The following is a 23,141-nucleotide window of genomic DNA, read 5'->3' on the forward strand; positions in this document are numbered from 1 at the left end:
AACAACGGTGCTGGGAAAGCAGGCAGCCACACACTGAGGAAAGGAGCAGGACCCCTAACTCGCACCAAACACACGGCTGAGCTCAAGACGGATCAAAGACTCAAATGTGAGAGCTGAAACTATGAAACCCTTGGAAGGAAATGTAGAAATCTTCATGACCTTGGATTACACGCTGGTTTCTCAGCTACGATGCCATACGCGTAAGCAGCAGAAGAAATAGATAAGTTGGACTTCATCAAGATTATAAACTTTGTGTTACAAATGACATCATCAAGAATACGAGAAAGCGGTTGAAAAGACAAGCCACAGAATGAGAGAAAATATGTACAAATCTTATATCCGATGAGGGACTTGTAACCAAAACACATAAAGAATTCCTACAGTGCAGCAATAAACAGACAAGAAACCAAATTTTTTTTAAAAGGGCAAAGGATTTGAACAGACATTTCTCCAGAGAAGATGTCTGCACAAACGGCCGATTAGCACAGGACAAACATGCCGCCAGTTACTACGTTAGTTACTAGGGAAACGCAAGTCAAACCGCGACTCAGGTAGTTAAAGACAGTCATCAGGTGACCTGGGAGTTCACTCCCAGCTATGTGCCCAAGAGAACAGCTGTAACGTGTCCGTGCAAACACTCGCACACGGATGTCTACAGCAGCCCAGTCACAAGAGCTCATAACTGGAAGCAACACCGAGGCCCATCGGCACAACATCCATCCACACGATGGAGGATTATTCAGCCACCAGCAGTGAAGCCCGGACATGCGCTTCAACAGATGGAGCTTGGACGAGACGTCCAGGGAGGGCAGCCGGACACAGAGAACCCACCTCGTCTGGTTCCATCCGTGTGACGCTGGCTCACTGGGGCCGGCGGGGGTGGGGGGAGGGACACAGTGCCCACGGACCTGGGTTTTGGGGGGCTGGTGAAATGTTCTAAAATTGATTGTGATGATGGCTGCATAACCCCGTGAATTTACTATAAAGCAACTTGTACCCCTAAGAAAAAGGAAGCGAAGGAAGGAAGGGGCAGAGAGCCTTTCCACGGAGTCTGTGCAGAGGGTTCCGGCAGCTCGGCTCGGCCAGCAGCCGCCCCGTCCATAGCACCGCCTGCTCCCCCGGCACAGCTGCCTGGCCCCAGGAACCTTGCTTGGCCTGGGCTCCAGGCGCGAGACGCAGGGGCACCCACGGCCGCTTGTAGTGGGCCCAGGCCTCTGCTTGACCAACGGGTCATGACCGCACGGCCATCGATGGAGCCTGTGTTCGGACCCCTTCCCGGGGACACCCCGACCCTGGAGCGCTCTGAAAACCTTGGTGGGATCTGCTCCGTGAAGGAGAAACATTCTGCTCAACGGAAAAGCCTGTCAGGCGCCTGCCACAGGGCACGTCTTTGGGGCGGCTTCAGTCCCACCACCAAGGGGCCTTCTTTGTCCCGAGGCAAGTCCCACAAGCTCTGCATCAAATCAAGGTGCCCGCCCTCTCCCAAATCTCCAAGCGCGTCGAGAGGAACACGTGTCTTGGCTTCTCGGGGGCGGGGGCCATCCCCAAGACCCCGAAACCCCAGAGGCTGCAGAGCCCCGCGGCCCACCCCCTGCCCTCCCCACACGGCCTCACAAGGACTGCATCCCTCACGTGGGAGGACAGGCTCCGTCTGCTGCCCCAGCTCGTGTCCCGCTGCCCCCCTCTTCCTTCCGGGCCTCGCGAGGGGCTGGGCTTCGCTCCGCACCGCCCCCGCCCCCCCCCCCCCCACCGCGCCTTCCCGCCCCCGGGGGCTTCATCCGCAGACACACAGTGAGTCAGAGCCAGACCTGCAGGGCCTGGATGGCATGGAGGTAGCAGGTCAGCTCCCCGGGGACACTCGTGGAGTTGAGGGCCAGGCGCCGCCACATGTGCGCCAGATACTCCTCACTCTGGTCTTTGAATCTCTGAATTTCCATCACGAAGTTCTGGCCGAGTCTAGCCTTCACCATGACCATATGTTTGAAAATCAAGCTGAAGAAAAGTAAAAGAGAGAAATTAGCGCTTGAATGGTAAAAGTCGTCACTATATAGAAGGCACACAAACTGGAGTATCTGTGCACGTTCCTACTTACAGAGAGAAACCAAAGGAAACCTGAGTGCCTTGGGGGTCTTGTGTCGTGCTGTGTTTTGCTTTTTCTTTATCATTTGAGTGTGTTGGGCTTAAATCCCCTCCCTTCGTGTGTTGTCTTCTTGGTAGGAAAATAAAGCCACCAGGGGAAAGAGGAGAGTCGGGGGCTGAGGAGGGAGCCACCCTGTTGGGGGGCTGCAGGGGAAGGCACCCCGGGGGGGGCGGCACGGGGAGGGGAGGCGCCCTGGGGGGCCTCAGGGACTCACAGGCGGTGCGCCGTCCGCGGCAGCACCTGCAGGGCCTCATCCAGCACCTTGAGGCAGCCCTCCCAGTCATGCTGGTCTGCGTGGCTGTGGAACAGCAGGCCATAGAGCGCGGCCCTCAGCGTCAGGTCATCCTCGGCCCCTGCGGTGGGAGAGGGGGCTCAGGAGGGGCGCCGGTCAGGGGGTCTGGGGATGGGGGTGCTAGCAGCTGGGGGTCCACAGGACCGGGAGGCCCCCAGGGAGCACTCGGGACACAGCCGCCTGTCTGGGACACCCCGGGCCTCATGCCGCAGAGCCGGACAGCAGGTGGGACCGCGTGGAGATCCAGCCACAGGACCTCGTCATCTGCGTCCCTTAGACACACGCAGAGCTGCCCTTCCAGGGCTGGGCCTCGAGCAGCGGGAGTGACCCCTGATCGTGGGAAACACATCAGTCCTTTTGGGACTGAAGGCTCAGGGGCTCCTCCCGGGCGATATCTGCGCTGCTGTCCTCCCTCCCCCGCCTGCCTCACCTGCACCAGGTGCCCCCGGCTGCCCCTCACCCCTCACCCCCATCCCGCCAGGCTTTCTTGGGCCCCGCAGTCCTCCAAGCCCTTTCCCTTTTGGAAACTCCCGTTACTCTTCCGTAATTTTAAAAATAAACAATGGGAGCGTCAGGAAAGAAGAAGCCTCTCCCCACCAGCCTCGCCCAGGCCGCTCGAGGGGCCGCCTCAGCCCCGCCGTCCAGCAAAGCAGAGCCCCTGCCCCTGGTGCCAGACACTCAGGTTGTCCTCTTTTATCTCGTTGGCTGTGTAGCTCTCTTTCCCGTTTTTGAATCGTTATAGCAAAGGGGTGAACACGCCCATGGATCCTGCCGGCATGTTGTCCGGCTGCTGGCTAAAAGGACAGCACCAACTCACACCACTCTGGGCCTGAGGGCTCACCGTGGCCCCCCACTGCCAGCGCTGGGACGGAATACAGGTGCCCAGGAGCAGGGGGATTGAGGCACGTGACCAGATAAACTGGTCAACGTCTTGACACTTGGGAACGTGGATTCCATAGCGTGCTTTCCTCCTCGCATCTCGGCCGGGCCAACTCGGAACCACACGCCGCGGTGGTGAGGGCTCTTACAGTCAGGGCTCTGCACCCCCTGGTTGGCAGCAGGGCCACATGCCCCTGGACGTGGCAACCCCGCTTGCCAGAAATTCCAGACGGTGCCTCGGACGAGCAGGGAGAGACTGCCCGTGCGAGTTCACCTGCTGAGCCGTCGGGGCCATTTGTTACTGCGGTGCAGCATCTCGGAGCCTGACTGATGCAACTGCTCGTGCATTACAGAAGTGGAGCATTTAGCTGCTGAACTTGATGCCAGTACTTTTCCAGTGTTTAGTTTTTAATTTTCTCGTTTCTCATTATTTAAATTTTCACGTATTTTGAAAGTGTGCCTCTTTGATCACTCTAAACTTTAGGCAGTAATCTTTCCTCAAAACATTGCTTTGCTCAATTCTACTTTCTCATTTTTTCCTCTGGTTTGAATTGTTAAAGCTGCTAACCCATTTAGCTATCTGAGTATGTTTCAGCACGTGGAGTAAAGCGTACACGGGCTCCACGCGCTCCGGGCGGTGCCGGGACCCCAAGCAGCCGGCTCCTCACTGGGCCTTGCAGTCCTGCGGGTCTGGGCTGCTGTCTGCATCTCCCTCTGCGGCACCAGCAAACAATCTTACCTGCGGGGGTCTAGAGTTCAACTCAGTATTTAATTACACACGGTCACATCTTTGTTCACTATTTTAAATCGAGTTTCTCTCTCTCACAGACTCTGAGGCACCTGATGGAGGGGCCACGGCTCTAATCCACACATTCACGCTTTGCAGTACACACCGTGGCCCTTACGCTAACAGGGATGATTATTTTTTAGCAGATAATCATTTTTTATTTTAGAAATAAATTATACAATATGTTTTATTTTATTAAGGTCACTACTTTTTTTCGCAGAAGTATGTCTGCACATTTTTATGGAAATGGAAAAGTGTGATTTACCTGTCAGAAAAACCCAGAGGCTAGATTTCAAGGCTGCCTGGGAGGGCGCAGGGTGGCCCTGAACTGGGGGGCCACCTAGGCTTGGGGGGTTCCTCATGCTTACAGTGGGGGTCCCCGATTGCTCGCGAGGAGCCCTCACCCTCACCGTGCCTGCCCGAGTTCAGTGCTGAGCAGGCATTTCCCGTGGTCACTGCCACGACTTCACCTGTTCTACACGAGGCTCGGGATCTAACAACACCAGGCCCTGCCCGGCCTCATGTCTGCGGCTCCGTCTGTCCTGCATCTACAAACCTGAGAGAAAACACCCTTCCGTCGTCCCTCCACTTTGGAAGTCGGCTGTGGGCCACTGGTGCAGAAGCAGCGTCTTCCCTTTTTCCTAAAGCAAAAACAAATCAACAATACAGACGTTGGAAAGTTGCAGTTTCTTCTTTCACCAGTTTGTTTTTCATTTGGTTCAGCATCGGATTACGGAAACTGCGGCTAAATTTCTGAAACACTAAGTCACAAAAAGTGGGATCACATTTCCCCTGTAAGAGAAGGCACTCCAGTTCAAGGTTTACTACCTTAAAACACATACACACACGCACAGACTAGCCCTGCAGCACAGTCTACGGCTTATAATGACACGAAGCCGACAAGTCAGTTGTATAGCTTTGAGTCAATAGGATCAAAAGCACATTAGGAAAACTTATGGGACACGAAAAAGCAGGGCTCAGGGGGCAGTTTACAGCTGCAAATGCCGACATCGAAGAAAAAAGATCTCAAACCAACAACCTAAGTTTACACCTTAAGGAACCTGAAAAAGAACAAACTAAATCCAAAGTTAGCAGAAGGAAGGGAATGTTAAGGATTAGAGCATAGAAAATAACAGGAAAAAAATCAATGAAACCAAAAGTCGACTCCTTGCAAAGATCAACGAAATAGACAAACCTTTAGCTAGACTGGCAAAGAAAAGATGAAAGAAGCCCAAATAACTAAACTCAGAAATGAAAGTGGAAACAGTACTATCAACCCTACAATGATAACAAGGACTACAATAGAATCCTACCAGCAACTGTCTCCCAACAAATTAGATAACCTACAGGAACGGAAAAATCCCTTGAAACACTCAAATTGCCTAAGCTGACTCAAGAAGAAATAAAAAATGTCAACAAACTTCTAACAGTAAAGACTGAATCAGTAATCAGAAACCTTCCAGTTAAGAAAATTCCTGGACCAGCTGGCTTCCCAGGTGAATTCTACCAAACATTAACAAAAAGAATAACACTTATCCTTCTCAACTCTTCAAAAAATTGAAGAGGAAGGAACATTTCCTAACTCATTCTATGAGACTAGCGTTACTTTGATAGGGGGTCCGGATAAAGACATCACAAGAAAAGAAAGTTATAGATGAATACCCTTTATGAATATAGATGCAAAAATTCTCAACAGAGTAAGCTGCTGAACTGCAGATCAAATCCAACAACACAGTAAAAATACTGTTCACCACGACCAAGGGAGATTTGTCCCAGGAACACAAGGGTGGTCCAACCTAAGGAGTGTAGCCCATCACCTTAATAGGACAGAGGAGAAAACCGCACGATCAGCTCAATTGATGGAGAAAAGGCATGTGACAAAATCCAAAACCGTCTCATCACAAAATCCCTCAGAAAACTAGGAGCGGTGGGAAAATTCCTCAGCACAGTAAAGTTATGAAAAACTCACAGCTAGCGTGATACTCAAAGGTGACAGACTGACGCTTTCTCTCTCAGATCAAGGGAGGTCCCCGGGCCGCGACCTACCGCACTCCTGGGCGACGGCGGAGGGGGCAGGAGGCCTCACTCCCTGAGGCCCACCAGATGCCTGTCCACTGTCAGGCGAAACCTCCCTGGGCCCTGAGTGGGTCTGCGCCCCCACCCTCCCTCCTCTCCCCTTTCCTACTGGCGCTTTCTAGGTCTGAGTTAGGGTTCCCTCGGGGATGGGGGAGGACAGAGCTGAGCCCTGAGCGCAGCCAGGAGCCGCCCCGCCTGCCCCGCTGGGATCTCACGGGTGTCCGCGTCCCCTGTCCCCCATGCAGCCGTCGTGTTCATTGCCTGAGTGCTTCCACGGAGCCCATCTTTCCTCGGAAGCCTCGCCCACCGTGCTGGAGGAAGGACGCGAGAGGCGGCCCAGGGCGCACCTGCTTTCTGGCCTCCGTCTTGTTGATGACGCTGATGACCTCCTGAGTGGCGCTCTTGCACTTCTTCCTGTTGACCGCAGAGGACAGCAGCGGCAGCCAGGTGTTCCAGAAGTGTCGGGCGGCCTGCATCACCAGGGCGCTGCTCCCCGCGATGCCCCCAAACCTGGAAGGGAAGGTCTGACCTGGACAGGTGTAGGCGCCGAGGGGAGGGGTGGGGCCCCAAGACGTCTCTGCAGGACCAGGACGGGCTCCGCTCAGGGCAGCCCCGCTGTGACCCGCTCACGAGCCCCGGCTCCCCGTTCCTCGGGCCCGTCCTGGCTCAGACGCTCAGGGCTGCCGGGAACCCCCGGGGGTGAGGTGGGTGTCACCGCACGGGGCAGGCGATGACCCTGGTCACAGGGCCACTGGGGGAGGGGCCGGCCTCGGGGACAGTCCCCAGCGAGCACCACGCACCGCAGTCACCATCGTCCCCACCCAAAACACGCACCCCAGACGCGCCACGCGCACGACGACCTGGCCACCGGGGGCCGCAGCCCACCTCGCACTCTCTACGAAGGCCTTGGCGGCCGTCAGGCGCAGCTGCTTCCGGCCCTTGAGGTTATCCATGATGCTCCTGCCCTGGATGCAGGCTGCAGTGCTCAGCATCTCCGCCACCAACTCAGCCTCCACCCTGCAGACAGACAAGCGCCACAGCTCCCAGGAGGCTCCTAGGGGAGGGAGGTGCCGCCGAGAGGGGAGAGCCCTGGGGACACCCCACCCCGGCCCCTGGAGAGAGCCCTGGGGAGTCCAGAGTAACGTCATGAAGGTCCCCAAGCCAGAACTAACTGGCTGAGTCCAGTCAACCCGCAGAACCACGGGACAGAACCATAAGCTGATGTTTGAATGACTAATACGTAGGGTGTCTTGTGTGGCAGCAGCAGCAGAACAAGGCGCCCACCCCAAGCGAGGCCGGGCCCTGCTGGAGCGACCAGGCCCCGTGCCCCGTGCCCCAGAGCACGTCTTGTTCAGGGCGCCTAGGCTCTGCGCTGAGAGCTCAGAACGTACAGTTTAGACTCAGCAGCGTCAAGGGTGCCGTGAGCTCTCTTCTCCCAGCCAAGCCGTGGCTTGTGCTCGTGACAACCACACGCACGTCCCTGCAGCTCGGCTCAGGGGGCACCAGGCTTACTCTAAGAGAAAAGCACTGGTTTCTGGGTAGACCTCCCCGCCACGGCCTGGGAGGCCCACCCGCCTGCAGGAGCCAGCTGCTCCGCCACCCTGCCCGTCAGGAGTCTAGGGGAGAAAGAGGCTGTCCCTCCGCCTGCAAGGATCTGCAGGGCACGGCCAAGCTCATGCTCTGGGGGTGAATCGGAGGCTGGCCCCGTCCCCCAGGATGGGCGTGCCAATCCAGCAGGAGGTGGAGGAGAGCCTGGCCCCGCTGGGCCCTGGCGTTGCTGTCCTGGAGACCTGGATCTTTAGGACGTGGTCCTTGGGGAGAGTCTGACAGTGACAACTGGGTGATCTGCTGGTGGTGACCATCTATATGCTTACGGCTTACTCTGTTCTATCAGCCACTGAGAGAGGAACGTCGAGATCCACAGCTGTAATTGTGGCTGTATCTAACATTTTGCTTCTTGAATTTTGAAGCTCTGCTGTTAAGTGTATACACGTTTAAGATTTTTATGTGTTCTTGCTGATTGAACCCTTTTATCTTTGTGAAATGCCTCTCTACCTCTGATCCCACATCCTGGGAGCTTTACTCCAGCCCCACGGCGTTCTTGCAGCTGGTGCCGCAGAGGCCATCTGTCCCCCTCCTTTTACTTTTCACCTGTGTCTTTGTATTTGAAGAGTGTCTCTTGAAAATGGCTTCGAGTTGGGTCTTGCTTTTTGGGTCCAGTGGGATAAACTCTTCACTTTAACTGGAGTGTTGGTCCATTTACATTTAATGGATCTGTTGGTGTGGTTTTGGGTTAAACCTTCGATTTTGCTATTTGCTTTCCTTCTGTCCCATACGTTCGTCCTTTCTTTCCTCCCCTCTTTTGGATTAATTGAATATTTTTAGTGTTCAATTTTATCTTCTCCATTGGATGTCTAGGTATTATTCTTTTATTGTTTCTGTAGTACTTGCTCTAGAGACTGCAACATACATTCCTAACTAATCACAGTCTCTGGTGAATTAATATTATACCACTTCACAGACGGTGTCAGAACTCTCGACATACCCCTATCTCTCCCATTCCCATCCTTTGTGTTACCACTGTCATACATTTTACTTCCACATTTGTTAATAATCCCACAATGCAACGTATTTTTGTTTGAAACAGGCGTGTGTCTTTTAAAGGATTCAAGAACCGAAGGGGGGGAAACGTTTTATGTTCAGCCACACAGTCACCACCTGGGGCGTTCTTCACTACTTCCTGAACTGAGTTTCCATCTGGTACCATCTTCCTTCAGGCTGAAGAACTTCCTTTAGCATTTCTTGTTCTGTGGGTCTTCTGGGAATGGATTCTCTTAGTTTTAATTAATCTAAAAAGGCTTGATTTTGCCTTCATTTTTCAAAGGCTATTTTTGGTGTATACAGAATTCTAGATCGACAGGGTTTTTTCTTTTTTACCACTTAAGATGGTTTACATTGTTCCTGTTGAGAACTCACCTCTCATTCCTGTTTCCCTGTGTGCAATGCATCCTTTTCCCCTTCCACCTTCCTTCCAGGGTTTTCTTGTCACCTTGGTCTCCAGCGATTTGCCTACAATAAAAATAGGTGTGGCTTCCCTCGTGTATATCCTGCTTGGAGTTCATTGAAAATCCTGGATCTCTGGGTTGATACTGTTAATTCAGTTTGAAACAATTTCAGCTATTACATCTTCAAATATACATATTCCCACCTCGCCCTCTGGCCTCTGTCCTTCTGAGACCACACCTGCACTTGTGCTGGCCCATGGGCACTAGCCCACTGGTCCCCAAGGCACTGCTCCTCCGTTTTTCAGGCCTTTCTCCCTGTGCTTCAGTTTCCATAGTGTGCTGACCTGCGTTCAGAGTTACTGATCACTTCTCCAGTGTTCAAATGTCAAGCTCTCCCAGTGATATTTCCATGTCAGAGATTGTACTTGTCATTTCTAGAATTTCCACTTAGTTCTTTAATTAGAGTTTCCATTTCTTTGTTGGAATTCACCACCTGCAATTTGCCCATTAAAATCCTTTCTTTCCTTTCTTGTATTTACAATAACTGTTTTAAATCCATCGTCTGCTAATTCCAACATCTGTGTCACGTCTGAGTCGGCTGACTGCTTCTTCTCCTGCGATGGGCCACAGTTTCTTGTTTCTCCACATGCCTGGTGACGTCTGCTGTTGTGCTGGGCGGGGGGCGGGGGGCAGGATGGAGGGCTGTCTTGCTGAGAGCGTGGATTATGTTGCCTTCCTTTAAAGGAAGGTGGGGTTTCATTCTGGCAGGCAGCGAATTCACCTGTGGCTCACCCTTATCCTACTGAGATCTGGACTAGGCGTCTTAGGGCAAGTCTCGCGTGGCCCTTAGAGCCCAGCCCCGAAGGCGTGGTCTTCCTGAATGCCCCGGCGGTTCAGCGAGGGCTCCCTGACTCTCCTGGGTCAGCACGGGGCCTCCGGCATCTCTGTCGCCTGCTTCCTGCCAGGCCTGCGGGATCTGGCCTTCTCTGTCCAGGAACATCCTCGCTCGTCTTGCATCCTGTGGAGTCCCGAGGCCCCAGCAGCCCCAGGGTTTGGTCTCTGTCGCCCGCGAGCATTTCTTCTGTCTGGGCTCCAGCTCCCGGAGCTGCAGTTTGGGCAGCGCCCTGCGCCCCCAGGCAGAGCGCGAGGGTGCACGTGGGGCTCACTTCTGATGGCCTCTTGCAGGAAGCGCGGCCTTGGGCCATCTGTTGGCCAATGTCTGGAAGCAGTTGTTTCATGTATTTTGTCAAGTTTTACAGTTTTTTAAATAGCACAAGAGTATGAGATCCACTGTGTGTCATGGCCAGAACCGGTAGAAAAAGTGACTTTTAAGTTCACATAAAAACCCAACAGTGATGATGATTATGTCAAATAAAAGTTCTAAACAAAGTAGAAAGGTAATCTCTGTTGGTCTGTTTTAGAGATCTACATCAAATTCCTTATTAATATATATTCCTTTACATTAATAGTATAAATATGAACCTGATTCTGGTAATTACACACTCAGAGGTGAGAATACTAATTGATTAGTAACTGCACTATTTTTCACCAAGATCTGAAAACTATTTTCACTATTACTGTGAAATGCCATCATAAAAATTACTCTGTGACCAATTCCACACTGAGTTTCTTTACATAGCTTGCAAAATAGAAAAAATGAGCATAAAAATTTGAAATACGTATAATTGTTTTGAAAACAGGTGAATCACCTGCGGTACATGCCACGTGCTGAAGTTGACCGCGGGTCCTGCTGACTGGGGACCGGGTCCAGGGCTCTGAGGGGCCAGCAAGACCATCGTGCAGTCGGCATCCCCTAGAGAGCCAAGGGCCGCCTACCTCTGCCTGTCCAGCCTCCCAGCGCCCAGCTCCAGGCCTAGACACAGCTGGCCCTCAGTGTGGTGAAAAACGGGTCAGGTCCACAGCCAAGCCCGGGTAGGGGTGACCCCACTGAGAGTAGTAACACCGACCACCACTAGAGGGCAGCAACAGTCTAAAAATGAGTTCTCCGAGGTCTTGAGGTGAAAACCAAACTTTTACATAGTCTTGTACGACCTCCCCTTTCCCTATTACCATCTGTAAACATTTATGTTTTTAGCCTATTTTATCATAAGAATTGCTGTTTTAAAATAAAAGTTAATTTAAAGATCACTGAGGAAAGAATGCCGAAGCTGGGGCACACACCCGTCACCGCAGCAGGCACCCTGCCACCCAGTCCCCTGACAAGCTCTGCAGTGCCCGCAACGAGTAGTGAAATCAGCCTTAACGCCGTTATAGGAAGACGAGGCAGCAGCCCTCAAACACCGACTCTTTCTTTATGAATGTAGTCTTTTTCTTTCTTTTAGAATTAACCTTCTAATTTTTATCAAAGTGGTACCTACCACATGGTTGAGAACTACTCCCCTACCCAGCCCCCAGTCCTATTCCCAAGAGGGAATGACTCCTAGGTCTTCAGCTCTATCTTCTAGCAGGTATACGCTTTCCTCCAAAAAACTGGCTTCTATCTTGATTTCCCAATTTATGAATTTTAAACATTACCTACAGAAGTCCCTTTTCCCAACTTATGAATATAGCTGGTCCCAGCATTACTTTTAATTCCCTTATTTATTATCTTTGTACCTCAGAATATCTTGTGGACCCTCAACAAGTGACACCCGGCTATTCAGCTTCTCAGATGAGGGTCTCACACCACCTGTCCTCTTCCCCCTTCCCACTGCTAAAGTATGTTATCTGTGCTTTTACTTTACTTTCGTACTGTCAAAATTGGTAACATTGATATTTTATTGGGTAACCACAAATAAGTCTTCCTTGTCAAAATGCTAATCCTAACACTGGAATATCAATAAACATCAAGATAATGTCTGTGTTTTTCACTGAAGAGGCAAGCTATTACCTTTGTTATCTCCTGGCATTTCCAACTGGCTTTTCTCCCTCCCTCCTTTACCACAATACCTGTAAACTCTCCACAACACTGGGTCCTCCTTTGGCCCTGCCCGCACCCCCAGGGCCCTCCCCTACAGCCTTGCCGAGGAGGCTCTCTCAGCAAGCAGCGCAGCTGGGCACCTTTTCTGGATTGCATCTCCATTTCCAGCATCCAACATCTTTCTCTTTTCTGGGTTACTCCCTTGTTTTTCTGGAGTGTATCCTCAATTAACTTTCTAAAAACAGGTGTGTGACAAATACATTTTCTAGGTCCTCATCTGTTTAAAAGTAGCTTTCTTTACCGGGATACTTGAAAGTTTGGGTGAGTTAGAATTACATGTTGAAAACTACTTCCACTTAGAACGTTCCACTTTCTTCTAGCTGCTAGTGATGGTTTCTGAGAAGACTGATGCGTTTCTATTTCCTTCTTTTTCTTTTCTTCTAAACACTGTAGGATAGTCTCCGTATCTGCCATGACCTGATGACCCCATGACGTATCTGGATGTGAGTATCTCTTCATTCTTCTCGCCGGTCATTTAGTGGGAGGGTCAGTCATGAGACGGTGTCCTCTGCTCAGGGAAGCTCCTGCTTTTCACCCCTTTCTTAAGAACGCTGTCTCCCCTCTTTCTGGAATTCCAATAGCTGGGTTTAGGACCTCCTATTGTTTCTTCTGGCTTTTCTGTCACATTTCCTGTCTGTCCTTCTTCATATATTTCCTGCACGATTTCCTCACACTTTATCTTCTAGCCCTTCACTGACTTTATTTTCAACTTCAGAAATTACCTTTTTAATTTTGAAGAGATATTTAGTCCTTTTCCTTTTATTCCTCATTCCTTTTCCATAACACATTTTAACTTCTAAATGCTGCATCTTCTCAAATACCTTGGACGTTATTATTATTTTTTTTTAAATACTTCTTCTGATCATCATGTAATCTGTTCTGTGGAATGAATTACAGAAACCTCAGCTACAGCTAGAGTCAGGCCAGGCCTGTCAGGGAGGTCCCACGTCCGCCACACATCGCAATTACCCCAAACAGGAAGGGGCCTCGCCTACATCTCAGACAAGAAGGGGCCTCTACTCACTGTGCAGCAGGAGGAAGGAACCATCCCTCCACCCCCGACAGCCCAGCCGATCAGAGTCCGGCACAGACAGCCAACAGGAAGCCTCGGTACTTTGGACCCCCAACTCCCCCAGTGGACTCTGGCTATCACAGCGCCCCCTGACTCCCTCTTTTTCCTAGCAAAGCAAGATCCCCCTCCTTGTTTTCCACGTTTCCTGTGGTCCACCGAAGTTTGCATTTCCCTAATTGCAATTCCTCCGCTATTCCTGAATGAAGCCGCCTCCCCTGGTGAGGTAACTGGACATATTACATTATAAAGGCTGACAGTTTCTTCCGGAGTAATTCTCCCTATTTCTTCCCGTTGGTCTTCTCTTCAGAGCTGAGGGCCTCTCAAAAGTCTGAGGAACCTCGGTTCACACTGGAGAGTGTGTATAAGATGCTGTGGGGAACTCGGAATGGCTCGTCTGCTGACGGGCACAGCTTTGCAGTTGTTGGTGGAGACCAGTGTCTGGTGGGGACCCCTGTGCTAAGGACCAGAGGCTTCCGGGAAGAACCCCGAGTCCCTGGCTGCTATCAGATGTCCTGCCGGGGGGCCGGGTGTTCCGTGCGCTACCGCTGCGCCTTCTCCATCTCCGTAGGCTGGGCACCTGAGCCAGCGGCCCCCTGGCCGTCTCGGAGCCCTCGGCCCCCACCTGCTGCACGGTGAGGCCAGGGCAGGACGTTCGAAAGCCTTTCAGAAGCCAAGTCCTTCTCAGGATGGATTGTTGAGCAAAAGCCACCTCTGTTTTGGAGGAAAGGCAGTCACGAGGGAAAGCCTCTTGCGGGGGTGGGCGCAATGAGACATGCTGGGCTGGCCTGGGGGCTCCATCCAGCCTCTGCTTCAGCTGCCTTGGTTTTCATGCAAGCAGCTGCCTGGGCTCCGGTCCCCGTTCCGCCTCCACCTGCTGGGTGGCCTCGGCGAGGGCCTCAGCCTCTGCCTGCCTTGGTTTACTTGCTCCCAGTACAGGCACGGCAGCCCCTGCCCAGGAGCCGCTGCAGGTACAGATGAGGTGTGGGTGGGGCCTCCACGGGAGCTCTGAGCAGCCTGTGGCCTTGGCTGCATGCGAGGCGGGTGACCACGGCTCGGGTCATGGTCACTTGTCAGCCCCCAAAAACCCACAGGGGTGTCCCACGCAGGCCCCAGAGCAGCTGCTGGGACGTGGCGGCCGTGCTCCCGCACCTGGCCCCGGGATCCTGACCGAGAGAGGCTCAGGCCTCCACTCCCATCACCCAGAGGCAGGAGGCCAGGCCTCCTTGGATCCGGCCTCGAGCGGTCAGCTTGGCTGTGCAGCCACGATGGGTATCTTCCTGGCCTGGGGGCCAGGATCCCGTCTTTCAGGAAATAGACTCAGAAGTAAGGCAAAGAGAAGAGCCTCAAGGGAAACAGTCTTTACAGCAGAAATACAACAGAAACAACGTTAAAACAGCCTCCTGTTCAGGAAGACGGAAGGATCAGGAGCCCTGATTACCGACGAGCTGAACGGGGCCCGGGGCACAGGAGCAAGCAGCCTGGAGCGCCTGCGGCCATCCCGGGGGCCCTGGAGAGCCCGCCGCCAGCAGAGCTCGGGCGGAGAGGAGCCAGTGGCAGGGGGGCTATTTTCATTTCACTGAAATCACCCTTCAGTTACTTCCGAATTTACGTGGCCTCCTAAGTCGCCTGCTCAAAACTAACTCTCAACAAAGCTGCCTGCCTGTGGGAGCGGCCGCCGGTCGAGCCTTGCGGCCCTTTCGGCCTCTGAGCCCCCGTCATGCCCGCAGCTGGCGGGGCTCGTGGGGCCTCGGGATCCTGCTGAACACGGCTCTCCAGGGGCCGCAGCTGAGGCGTTGCCCCGGCCGACGCGGGGCTGGCGGGGCGGCTCCAGGGCCGAGCGGGTGAGGCTGCGGGCCCCACCTGGCAGGCTCGGAGGAGGCACCGCGCCCCAGGGACACAGGTCGGGCGCTGGGGCGACTCACGGACTGAAGGCCTGCAGGTGCTCGATGCCCATCTGGATGGCCTTCTGCGAGCAGGCCATGGTGGCCTCGTGGTCCCGGGCCACGTAGGTGAAGTGGGCCAGCCGCGTCAGGGTCTGCAGCTCCACGAGGGGGTCCGACCAGCTGCACTCCAAGGCCATCTTCACCAGCTGCCGGTGGTGGGGGAGAGGGGCATCTGTGAGTAGGTGGGGAGCGTCTCTGCTGCCAGCTCACGGCTGACGTCACATGGATGGGTCCAGTGGTCACCCGGCCTAGGCTGAGTCACCTGCAAGGCTGAGGCTCCAGCTGCCTCAACCAACTGCGGCCAAGCCTGGGTGGGGCTGGCGGGCTGGGGACAAATGTCCCAGTGTCCACACTGCGTTCCTGCCACATGGGCAGCCCTGCCCTCTGACGAGCCAGGAGACCAGACTCAGGGGCCCTGAGGGGACTGCTCGGCTCTGTTGGGAGCGCTGTGCAGAGAACACGGCAGGGCCACTGGCCACCTGGGGCTCCTTGTCTAGACAGCGCAATTCGAATAAGCACTTCGAGTTGGGGAGCCTTGTCGGGGCACAGCCCCTGGAATGCCTACCAGGCGCCTAGTGACACCTGCGTGGGCCAAGGGGGAGGAAGGTGACTTCTGGAGGGAGGTGACACCCTGTGGGGTGAGGGAGCGACAGCTACCTGAGCCAACGGGGGCACCGTGAAGTCCATGAGGCCCAGCCCGTTGCAGGAGTGCATCTCCAGAGCAACGAGGACTCCGGTCACCGAGTCGATGCTCTCGTTGGCGCTCTGGTGGGAAGAAAGTGCAGAGGGCCCGTCAGCCCTGGGGCTGGAGAATCTGGACTACTCGGGAAGTGACCCTGTGAAACATCAGCTCTGCGGCAATGATCGGAGCTGTTTGTGTAAGCGTTTGTCTCCGAGCTACCTCTTCACGTAATAAAGAGGAGTAGGCGCTGCAGCCCCCAAGGTGGCCCGGCGGCTGGCTGAGCCGGCCAGAGGTGGAGGGCAGGTGGCCAGGCACAGCGGTGGCCTTCTGTCTGGAGGCCCCTCCCTTGGTCCTGCTCCAACCCGGTGCTCACTCCTGGCAGGCTCAGATGCCCCTCCCTGATGGTCCCCGCCTTGCCAGCCTCACTTCCCACCTGAGCCACGTGTCCTGGCTCCAGCTGGCGCCCCAGGGAACCTCCCACTGGTCTCCATCCACGGCCCACGTCTGCAGGAGGAGAAGCCGTGGGGCTGGCCCTGCCCCCTCCCCTCTGGGTCCCTGGTGGCTCCCCTGCATCCCCACCCCGACGGCCTTGCGTTCACAGCTCAGGTGGCCCGTGGGACCCTGCCAGGGAGGTGTCCCCCTGTGACCTAGACGCACCTCCAGATAAAGCCACAGCGAGGTGTCACCGAGGGTGCACAGCGCCCCCAGAGACCCAGCGGCTCTTGGTGGACAGTCAGAACCGTGGCCAGTCGGCTGGAGGAACGAGGGGATGTTCCAGCGGCCAGGCAGGCAGAGGAGGCCTCACGCCCCATCTCTCGGGGGTCAGCCTGGGCAAGGACGGACCCTCCTGAAGGGAAGCACCCCTTCCGCAGCCCCGCCGCCCCGTCCCCCAGGCTGCTCGCCCTCGGGTGGGGAGGACTTCAGCGGGGGCGCCCCCCGGCCGGCACCTGCTCGTCCGTGCCCAGGCGCGGCCCGACCTGCTGCCGCAGAAGCTGCTTGGCCTTCGCCCACGTGGCGATGAGCTGCTGCAGGGTGCTGACGGGCACCGTCCCGTCGGTCAGGTTCAGGGCGAACTCGCAGACCTGAAACGGAGGTGTCCTTGCTCATGACACCTGAATCCAAACAGGGAACCCGAGCCAAGACCCAAAGCTGCAAAAACAAGCAGACCCGGCTCTGGGTCCAGAAGGGATGGTGGCCCAAACACTCACTAGTCCTGGGGCTGAGGCACAGCCTCAGGAGGAAGGAGGCACCGCTCCCGGCCACACCTGGGGCAGCCGCAGGCTCTGCACATCCCTCAAACTCACTACGGAACTCACTTTCTCTCACGTTTACTAGGAATGGGTGAGGGGTCATCCGATGCTTGTCAACACCCATCAACATCCCTCCTCCTTGACTGGGAAGACCGCCACACAGTCCACGTCACCAGGAGACGCAATCAGGGGACAAACAACCCCACTCGGTCACCGTGGAACCGTCCGTATCCCTGGCCTGTGCATCTTTCATTTGGTGTTGCGGCTTTCCTGTTCTGAACTGGCACTGGTCCTATTTTTCTGGCCTTATGTCCACATTTTTCTGAGCTCTGGGACTTGCAGGGACGTCCCCACCACTGACACCCAGGTGTCCTCGTCTTGTTTCCTCGCTCTTAGAGAAAGGGTGCCCCCCACCCCACGCCCCATTTCTGGGCACCTGAGAATGCCTGCAGCTTCCTTCTTCAACTGCTCTCCCACTGACGCCTGCACTGACCGGGGTGTGCCACCCCCCGGCTCCGATCCCACCCTCGGGCGCGGCACCTCCACTGCGGTCCTGACTTCAGAGGCGGCCTCAGGGTCTAGCGGTGTATGAAGAGGGTTTGAGCGTGTGTGTCTTCTAGACTTCTCTGGCGTCGGGGCTGGGATCCAGGTGGTGATCAGGCCTCGTGCCAGGGTGCTGCACAGCGTCGCCAGCAGCGCCAGGTCTCTGGAAGAGAAGCATGTCCGGGCCAGGCCATCCCAGGGAGGAAGCCGTGGGGACAGGACTGCCTGCGGTGGAGGCTCGCCCTCCACCAGGCGGCCTTCACGCCTGGGAGACACCTGTGCCACGTGGGCTGGACTCCTCAGGGAGTCCTGCGGGGCCTGGACACAAAGGCCCACCTGGCCACCGTGCCCACTGCCGGGCCGTCCAGCAGGCCCTCCACTGGGCGACGGATGGAGCGGCCTTGGACCAGAACCTCCCTGCTTCTTCCTGAAACGTCTCAGCACCAAAACATTTAAAACCATCAAACGCGGTCTGACCTGTGTCTACGACAGAGACACGGACACCCGCCTAGAAAGAGAGGTGCTCCCGCAACCCCTACGGTCCTGGGGACCCTGCCAGGGCCTCGCGCCCAGAGGAGAGGTGAGGGCACTGGCAGGCCCGTCCTCCATGGCTGCTCCGTCCTGTTCGCAGTGTAAAAATCCCCATGTGCACATGTAGCTGCGTCCTGACTCACTCAAGCCTTTCTGCTTTGGGATCTGGCGAAAAATTTTTAAGTTGAGTGTTTAGACTAAATGCCCAAGCAGCAGAAAACACAAAGAGGGCTTCACACAGTCACCCTCATTAGGTAAAGGTCTGGCCTGACTTGACGCTTTCACACTTCTAGCTTCAGGTAGTGAAAACATCGGTCTCTCATGAGTTCACACCACCTGGATATGAAAACTCCCGGACACTGATTTCCAACCCGCCCCAAATCAGACCAAGGTCGGTTTCCACCCCTGTTCCTACAAGGCGTGGGCCTCGCCAGCCTCCCTCAGAATCGCACTGTTTGCAACAAGAGTGTGACAGGCTGGGAAGCTGTGTGGCAGTGGCGCTGCTGGGAATCCGTGTACGGGCCCGAGGGCGCCTGAGCACCTCATCGATCCCCACTCGTTGCCCTGCGGCTTAGAGAGGGTGAGTATCTTGCTCGGGGTGCACGGCCAGTACACAGAGGCCCTGTCACTGCTAGGCACCAGGTGAGGGTGGCCCCACACGTCCCACCCCACAGCTCCCGGCCCGATCCCAGGGTCTCTGGCAGGGGCAGGATGGGGCCCTCCTGGGAAGCCAGGATGCACACAGCGACCGCCAGCCTCACCCACCCGCTGTGGCCCATGGCCTTGATGATGCCCAGGAGGTGGTACAAGGCGCCCACGAGCTCCCTCTGGCGCCCGGCCGTGATGAGGTGCTGGTTGTGATTCAGGACGTAGACCACGGCATTCTGCACGATCCACGCCTCCTGTATCGTCTGCCCAATGTCGGCCGAGCGCAGCCAGCTGTTCATGGTGTGCTGCGACAGGCCCTCTATCCAGGTCCTACAGAAGGCATGCGTCAGGCTCTCCCCGGGATTAAGACCCTTCCCAAAGCGGCAGGAAGACACCAGTGTGAAGCCATCCCTAGAGCCTAGGGGTCAGAAAGTTGCCCTGCTGGGGGCTGTCCGCCACTCCCGCTGAAGGACCCGGCCTGCCCATCTCCTCCCACCTCCACCCCATCCGCCTGGCTCTCCCATCTCCCTGCTGGATGCCCCTCGCCCTGCCCCTCCCTGGCCGAGGACGGACCCCTGGCCGAGGCTTGCAGGCCGCCAGTCCAGCTCTGCACCTGCCTGTGCCCAGTCTCCCCGGCCCATCACACGCAGGCTGCCCTCCTCCGTCCACATGGGCGCGTGGGACCTGCTGGCCTCAGACCAGCGCCTGGCAAGCCCTTTCTCTAAAGGGCCAGACAGTACCCTGGGCTTCGACAGCTGCATGGAGTCTCTGTTGTGTGTTTCTCGCTATTTAATTTCACAAACTTAAAAGCCATCAAAACCACCGTTAGCTCGTGGGCTGTACAAAAGCGGTGGTCAGGTGTGGCCTGGGCCCTCCCCCAGGTGTGGGGAGCCCGGCGCCAGACAGGAGTGGCAGCGGCCCCTGGGGAAGGCCGCGGGCTGCGCTCTCACAGGCGACTTAAAACACCAAGACAAACCCCATCTGCACAAAATCAGGGCCCTCCTCCCTGTGCCTCTCGTGGGCAGAGGGAGTCCGGCGGCATCCCCAGCTCCCTCCACAGCAGGCGGGTGTGAGGGCCCGTCCACTGGGTGCAACAAACAGGAAAGTGGCCCCTGTCCGCATTCAGCGGGAAGCAGCCAACAGCCTCGGCTCCTGCGACACCGCGACGCGGACACTCACGCACCACCGCGTTCACCTCTCCAATATTTAATTTTAGATGAAACAACGGCTAAAAACTGTGGTTGTTTCCACAGCACCTTGATTTCATGATTGAACCGCACTTGGCATCTCACGTGGGCAAGTCTCTGTGGGTTCCCTGTGGACCCTCTTTCCGTTCACATACTTCCCGGGACAGTTTCCCATGGCCAGCCCCGACTACTGCTTCCCTCCGCAGACACCAACTCCCTGACATCTCGTTTCCACCAATAACGAGGAAGACTAACCACAGCGAACAACGACGTGAACTAGTGAGCCGCGCTGGACAGCCGGCCACTTCCCTCGCATGTCTGGGCGTGGCTCCCGTCCCAGCCTGTGCCCCCGGGCCACACATGAGCCGTGCCAGGTGCATAGGACGCGCACCCCGCGGCTCCCCTACCGGTACGTAATCCACTCGGTGTTGTCCTCTGGGGACTCGGGTATGTAGCCCACCGGGTGCTGACTCAGGTCCTCGGGGGGCATCGGACAGTCATTTAGCTGCACGCCCTCTGATCGCAGCAGGTGGACGGTGGCCTGCAGAGGAAGTGAGTGGAGTGGAGGAGAGGTCCTGGGAGCACAGACCCAGTGCGATGCCCCCAGGGCCTTCCCGGCCCCTGGGTCCTCCCTGCCTGCAGCGACACTTCCCCCACCCCACGCCGTTGCTTCACCCATACACACTGCATCTCAGAGAGAGACCGGCTCCTTTCGAGAGCACAGCCTGAGTCCCCAGGGACACAAACATCCCCTTGTCACACCACAGGCGCCCACGGCAACCCAGTCCCCGTCCCTCCACGGCTGTGCACGGAAGCCCTGCAGGCTGACAGGACCAAGGACGGGGGGGCAGGTGGCCTTGCCTGCCTCCCGGGGGTGATGCCGGCTCCATCCCTAGCTCCGTGGTCACCTGCCCCCAGCTCTCGGCATGGCCTGGCCCTCAGGAGGCGCTCAGCAAACCCTCACCGAACGAGCCGGGGAGTTCTGGCCAGGTTACCCCATCGACCCCCAAAATAAACAACCTCGAATGGCCCCAAGAATCCCGAAGTTACAAAGTATCACCAAAATCACCACCACGTGCAGGTGCAGGGATGCCAGTGCCAGCTTAGACCCAGCTCAGCCACCTGGCTGACGCTGGGGTCTCTGCATGCTCACTGCAGGGGGCGGGAGCGACCCCAGGTCAGGGCTGAGGGGGATGGTCACCAGCAGCCTTCAGCGGCCTCTGAGGGGCTGAGATGAGAACACACGCTCCTCCCTTACAATGGGTTCAAAGTGCTTTTGAAGCTATCCTCATGCAGAGGGCACTCCCAAATCCAGTAACCATCAGCCTGCAGTACCTATGTCACCGTGGATTCACAGTTCAAACATTACTTCTAAGGAAAATGAACATCTACACCCCTCACAATACATTCTGATTTATATCCTTCTCCCAGAAAATCTCCCAAGAACCGAGGAAAACTTCCCTAAAGGACAGGCTCCTTCGGGAGCAGGGCTGGGGTATAGGGCCACGTCCGTGCAGACGCAGGTGACACAGGGGCCGAGGGGCCGTGGGCAGGGACGCACCTCAGCATTGATGAACCCCACCTCCGCGAACTCGCGCAGCAGGCTGGGGGACGCCGGCCTCTGCAGGGTGGCATCTGACTGGCTCGAGGAGTCCTGCTCCGCGCCGTCCCCGCCCTTCTTCTTCTTCCCTGGAAACAGCAGAGCGGCAGGGTGCTCAGGGCCCGAACAGCCTTTCAGGGAACGCGGCGCAGCCCCGGGTGCGGTGGCGGGGTCTCTGCGAGGTGGCACTGTGCCCAGGAGGGGCTGGCAGAAACCTCCCAAGCGCAGGGGCCCCACGGGGTGGCGAGGTGTCCCCAGAGCCAGCTTGGCCATGGCCAGTCTCCCACCGATTCCCTGACAGCTGGGCTCTTGGTTCTGTTTGCGCTGTTCTGCCCCTCGAGAGGCCCCAGCCCCGCCCCCAACACCCAGGCCCCGGGCCTCCTGGGACTGCCTGCAGGTCCCCGGATCCTCACCGTCCGCAAGACCAACCTCTTCCAGAGACCTGCAGGCCGGACTTGTGCGGACCCAGCGCTGACGGGGGGAGCCGGCCCAGGCCCATGCTCTGCCCACAGGCCCCCCGCCTGCAGCCCTGGGTCCCCTCGCTGAGCCCCGCGGGCCCCGCAGCAACCCCAGGTTGCCTAGGGAGATCCCGCCAGTGTGGGCGCCCAGGCGTGGCCCCGGGGCCTACCTCGCTTGAGCCTCGCCTGCCGCTCCACCTTGCCAACGTCATACGCGAGGCAGAAACGGCTGGCCGTCCGGCACACATCCCACACGCCCTGCTTCCGGGCCACCTTGGCCAGCTCGGCCCAGATCTGTACCCTGCACAGGTGCGCGATGAGCTCTCTGCTCGGGAGAACCGGCGCAGGGCTCCTGCCACGAGCCCAGTGGACGCCCCAGCCTAGACGCGAGGCGACGGGCAAACCCGCGGGGGTGCTGCCCGGGGCCAGGCGAGGGGGCGGGCAGCGGTCCGGTGCCCCCGCCGCGACAACCCAGGAGACCCCCCATGCCCCCTGGCCACCGCCCGCTCACCTCTCCTTGGCGTTCCGGCCCCGCAGGCACCGCACGTGCCCCGCGGCCTTGTCCACGCTGAGGGAGTGGTGCTGCGCCTTTGCGTACAGGTAGGTGAAGCGGCCCTGCTTTTTCCCGGTGGAAACTGAGGGTGGACAGTGGGACGGGGCAGTGACGCGGTGGGTCTCGGGTCAGGGCACGTTCCCGCAACCCCAGCGCGCAGGACTCTGGACGGGTGCGGTGGCGCGTCCTGGGCGTCTTTTGACCTTTTCATGAAGATTAGGTCCCGCTAGCTGTGCCTTTGTCGGCGAGGGGCGCCGGGCACCAGGGGCAGCTGGTGTGCAGAACGACCCCCTCTGCACCCGCTGGGCCGGCCCCAACAGCCTCCACCCGCGCCCAGCACAGTGGTGGCCTCCGTCCCCACGGCCCCCCACCTTCAGGAGCCGACTGGCGGGGACCCCGCATAAGGCCCCCGTCTGGCCAGGTACTCCTGCCCGGCCCCTCGCCGAGTGAAACGCACCAAGAGAGCCCGAGCGCGTCCGGGGCGGCTGCCCACTGGGCCCGTGCCCCTCACACCC

At 56.9% G+C, this 23,141-nt stretch overlaps 1 protein-coding gene across 1 annotated transcript in view; it reads right to left on the reverse strand.

Moving 5' to 3' along the window:
* CFAP46 (cilia and flagella associated protein 46) overlaps window positions 1-21,675 on the reverse strand; it is a 64,337-nt gene extending 42,662 nt beyond the window's left edge. Inside the window, exons 1-12 of the mRNA XM_032609032.1 lie at window positions 21,577-21,675; window positions 20,423-20,556; window positions 18,946-19,158; window positions 17,647-17,812; window positions 16,804-16,938; window positions 15,832-15,939; window positions 15,154-15,320; window positions 7,060-7,191; window positions 6,522-6,684; window positions 4,655-4,739; window positions 2,355-2,493; window positions 1,809-1,992 (exon numbers count right to left, since the gene is read on the reverse strand). Coding sequence (XP_032464923.1) covers window positions 1,809-1,992; window positions 2,355-2,493; window positions 4,655-4,739; window positions 6,522-6,684; window positions 7,060-7,191; window positions 15,154-15,320; window positions 15,832-15,939; window positions 16,804-16,938; window positions 17,647-17,812; window positions 18,946-19,158; window positions 20,423-20,505 — 1,575 coding nt within the window. The 5' untranslated portion in view covers window positions 20,506-20,556; window positions 21,577-21,675. The remainder of the gene's footprint in view (window positions 1-1,808; window positions 1,993-2,354; window positions 2,494-4,654; window positions 4,740-6,521; window positions 6,685-7,059; window positions 7,192-15,153; window positions 15,321-15,831; window positions 15,940-16,803; window positions 16,939-17,646; window positions 17,813-18,945; window positions 19,159-20,422; window positions 20,557-21,576) is intronic.
* Window positions 21,676-23,141: the final 1,466 nt, after the last annotated feature.

Source organism: Phocoena sinus, chromosome 16, assembly GCF_008692025.1.
Source record: "Phocoena sinus isolate mPhoSin1 chromosome 16, mPhoSin1.pri, whole genome shotgun sequence".
NCBI lineage: Eukaryota > Metazoa > Chordata > Mammalia > Artiodactyla > Phocoenidae > Phocoena > Phocoena sinus.